The 3522-nt window shown below is 36.9% G+C and overlaps 1 protein-coding gene across 3 annotated transcripts in view; it reads right to left on the bottom strand.

Moving 5' to 3' along the window:
* Positions 1 to 363: 363 nt before the first annotated feature.
* rassf8b (Ras association domain family member 8b) overlaps positions 364 to 3522 on the bottom strand; it is an 18529-nt gene continuing 15370 nt past the window's right edge. For all 3 annotated transcript variants that reach the window (XM_016664715.1, XM_016664722.1, XM_007540392.2), the window contains exon 9: positions 364 to 3183. In XM_016664715.1, the coding sequence (XP_016520201.1) occupies positions 3068 to 3183 (116 nt within the window). In that variant the 3' untranslated portion in view covers positions 364 to 3067. The remainder of the gene's footprint in view (positions 3184 to 3522) is intronic.

The raw sequence follows: 3522 nt of genomic DNA, 5'->3' as shown, positions 1-3522 counted from the left end.
AAAAATATATATATATATACACACATCCACGCGACGATGGTTGACTTTGTTATGTTTCAATGCAACACAAATCTCCTTTTCCATTCAGAAGCGTTATTGTTGTCAAACGGAAACAAAAAAGAAAAAAAGCATGAAAATAATGAGGAGATTTTGCCATTTTTCTGCTGAGCCGATTCTTTGTTAAAACCAATGCTTGGTAGCGATTAATTGGGAGTCCAAATACAAAAAACCCCCCACACATTAGCATTCACACACAGTCTATTGCCTGGCACTCTGCATATATATATAAGACTTCAGTCCACTGTAAAAATAGCCTGACATGGTACGTCGACATTTTTCTTCTTTTTTTTTTTCTCAGCTAAGCACGCCATTATTTAAAACTTTCCTTTCGTTTCAGTCTCCAGCTGAGACTTTTGCAGCGACACGAACAATCATTTTCAGTCGCTGAACAATTACGGAAAGGTTCAGCTCAAGTGGGGACGTGAATGTCTTCGGCTTCCAAAACAAGCGAAAAGGTGGACCTCTCCGCGCCGTTACGCATTCACAGCACAAGTGCGAGGGTCTTTACAAAAGGCTCATGTTGGATTTCCAGCTTGTCAAATGGAGTAATTGGAGAAAAAATAAATAAAAGCCGAGGTTGTTTATCACTCTGAAAGAAACTGCAAAGAAATTTCAATCTCCTGGATGAGTAGAAAAGATTTATGGCTGCAGAAATTAAAAGCGCTCTGAAACAACAGAGCCGCCTCGGATGAATACTGATTCAGAGCTGAAAAGTGTTACGCTCTGATGTGTGCACTCCTGCCACTTTAACACTCAAATTAAACAGCGAGCACAGTGGAAAAATATCCACATTTATAGGGACTGTAGCAACTAATAACGTATAATTGGCCAGTAACATAATAACTTGCTAATTTTGTAACAGGTTATGACATTATTGGCTGGTTGCTCCTTTTTTTGTGTGTAGCCATAAAAAAAAAATCCCTTAAAAATGAAACAACTTTAACCATTAATGCAAAAATATAGACCTGAAGATCTGGGATGTAAAACATATTTTTGTATGTCAAAACTTGCATCTTTGATTTATTATGAGTTATCATTTCATCCATCAATGGTGGCCAACATTCAAAGCGCTCTCTCAAAATCTACAATATGTAAATTTAGATTTGTGCACATTTGCTGAAATTAGTAATATTTTCTTGAGTACGACTGTATTTGCATGTTATTTAGATGTAAAAAGACACGCAGTCACACTGGTTAATAAGTCGCTTCTGACTATCAAGTACCCAATCTGGTAATAACTTATGTTAATGGCAAGTTATTACAATATTGTTGCAATAAAAATGACTTTTGGCTTGAATTGCTGTGGTTTCATTACAAGAACGGACAACAGATGATCAAATGAAGCCCGGAGACATTAAAAAAATTGTGAAACAGCCCTTTAATTTAGCACCTTTAATTTAGCAAATGTTACTATTAGCATCAATAGTGGCTCGTGGTTAGTGGTGTGTGGCTACATCACCTTACAGTGGTTAAAGTACGATGCTTAATAGACTTTATTTTGCTTTACTTTCTTCCCATACTGTTTGGTAAATCAAAGGTTTTGCATCATTAGCCACAAAACAGTTAGCATAATGTTAGCATAATGTTAGCATAATGTTTGTAACCAAGATTACCACAAAAGGTTCAGAACTGCTTCCTTTATTACTTCAAAATAAGAGTCTCAAACCACGACAAAGACTGTTTTAATTTCGTGCAACAATATTTCATCAGATCCCTGCTTACTTCCTGTAAAATCAAAATCCCAACGCAGTGTTTCAGTGAATGCTCAATCTGGGCACAGAACTCTAAAGAATGCATTGTTTGCATTTCAATCCAGTTTCAGCAAATTATTGGCTTGGTTTTATTAATTCTGTGGAACTGGATTCGCTACAGACATATATAGTTTTACACATTTCTCATTTTTTCCATTACTTCCCAACAAAATCCTATTTTTTGTGACAACAAAAAATTAAGTCATTAGTGTTTCACTCAAACTATATATATATATATATATATATATTCATCTAACTATTTTCTTGCACTAGCTTTGGTTCAAATAAGACATCTTTATTTTGTTAAACTGTTAAAAATAAAATGAAGAAAAATATATAGTGGCACTTTTACACATTCAGATCTAAAGTGCTGAAGCTTTTTTTTATATATATATATTTATATAAAATAATATGACCAGTTTATGTATATGAACACAAACTTATAAAACAACCTAAGCTCTAGAGAAGACATCCATTCAAATTACTCTTGCTTGCCTGAATAGTTTGTGTTTGTCGCCACCTGGTGGCTATTTAGTCGACATTGATTGTTCGATTGATTTTAGATACTTTTGGTACTCTGCAGGCCTACACATTCTGGTTTTCACCTCCTATGTATAATTATAAGTTGGATGTTTTACTTCATACTTTAAAAACTGAGTATAAGGCTACTCTACATCCACTGAATCAATATAAAAGTCTAAACCCATACATAAAAAAACACCAGATTCGATTTTAAAACACACTGACATCAGGTACAATCAGCAGTCTCCTGGATTGCTGCTAAACATTTTTGAGTTTTTTTTTTTATGGCATTCAGAAGGTACCTTGAGTTCTGCTTTAACATTATATTTCTTCATGTCTGGTTTTCTTTATATGTTTATTTTTTTTTACCAGAGTAAGGCAATCAGATATGGCTAAGGTTATAGCACAAATGTGCATGCTCATGCATCTACTCTTACACAAGTCTAAACTCCTGAAATCCTCGTCATTGACAGTCAGTCCGAAGTAGCTGCTTCGAGCATAAAGTAAAGATCTGCTGGTTTGTAGCTTGTTTGTTTTTGTTACCTCATTACGCAACAGCACAGGCGAAAAATCCCAACTCATGCCTCAGAGTTCAGACAAAAGTGTTGCACGTTGGCACGACTTTGGTGCGTCTCCCAGTAACGGTAAAATGGCCGTTTCCGACGAGGATTCTCGGCTGTCCAGTGAATCTGAAACACCAGGCCACCTAGCTGTCTGCGTTGGCCCACGCGCAGTCAGACGTAGATGCCTTCTGGGTTTAGACCGGAGGAGACCCTGCTCTGCAGAGCGCGGAGATCGCTGGGTAACAGCCGCGACGAGCCCAGCCGTTTCAGAGAGCCGCACTCCACATCTGTAGATGCAAGAGTTGATCGAGAACCCTCAGTCTTCTTTTTGTTCACACAACTAAAACCTAAGCTGAAATGGTCACAGACTCCTGCCTCATCTGGTTACAATCTGATGTGTTATTCTGGGTTTCACCACAAGGTGGCACTGAGTTTCAATAGATAAAATGTCAATAGTGGGTAAACAACACAGGAGCCAAAGGGGTAATGAGCTATGAAATTGAAGTTTCATGAAACTGACTCGTCTTAGATTTGCGCCTAAACAAAGGAATTTCCCGAGATAGCACGCATAATTAATTAAAATACTGTGCGCATGGGAATTTTTCAACTTAATATCTTGTGTTTTT

The sequence above is a fragment of the Poecilia formosa genome, unplaced genomic scaffold, assembly GCF_000485575.1.
Source record: "Poecilia formosa unplaced genomic scaffold, Poecilia_formosa-5.1.2 Scaffold9, whole genome shotgun sequence".
NCBI lineage: Eukaryota > Metazoa > Chordata > Actinopteri > Cyprinodontiformes > Poeciliidae > Poecilia > Poecilia formosa.
Note: the sequence above shows the minus strand (reverse complement) of the source record. Positions and strands in the feature narration are given on the sequence as shown.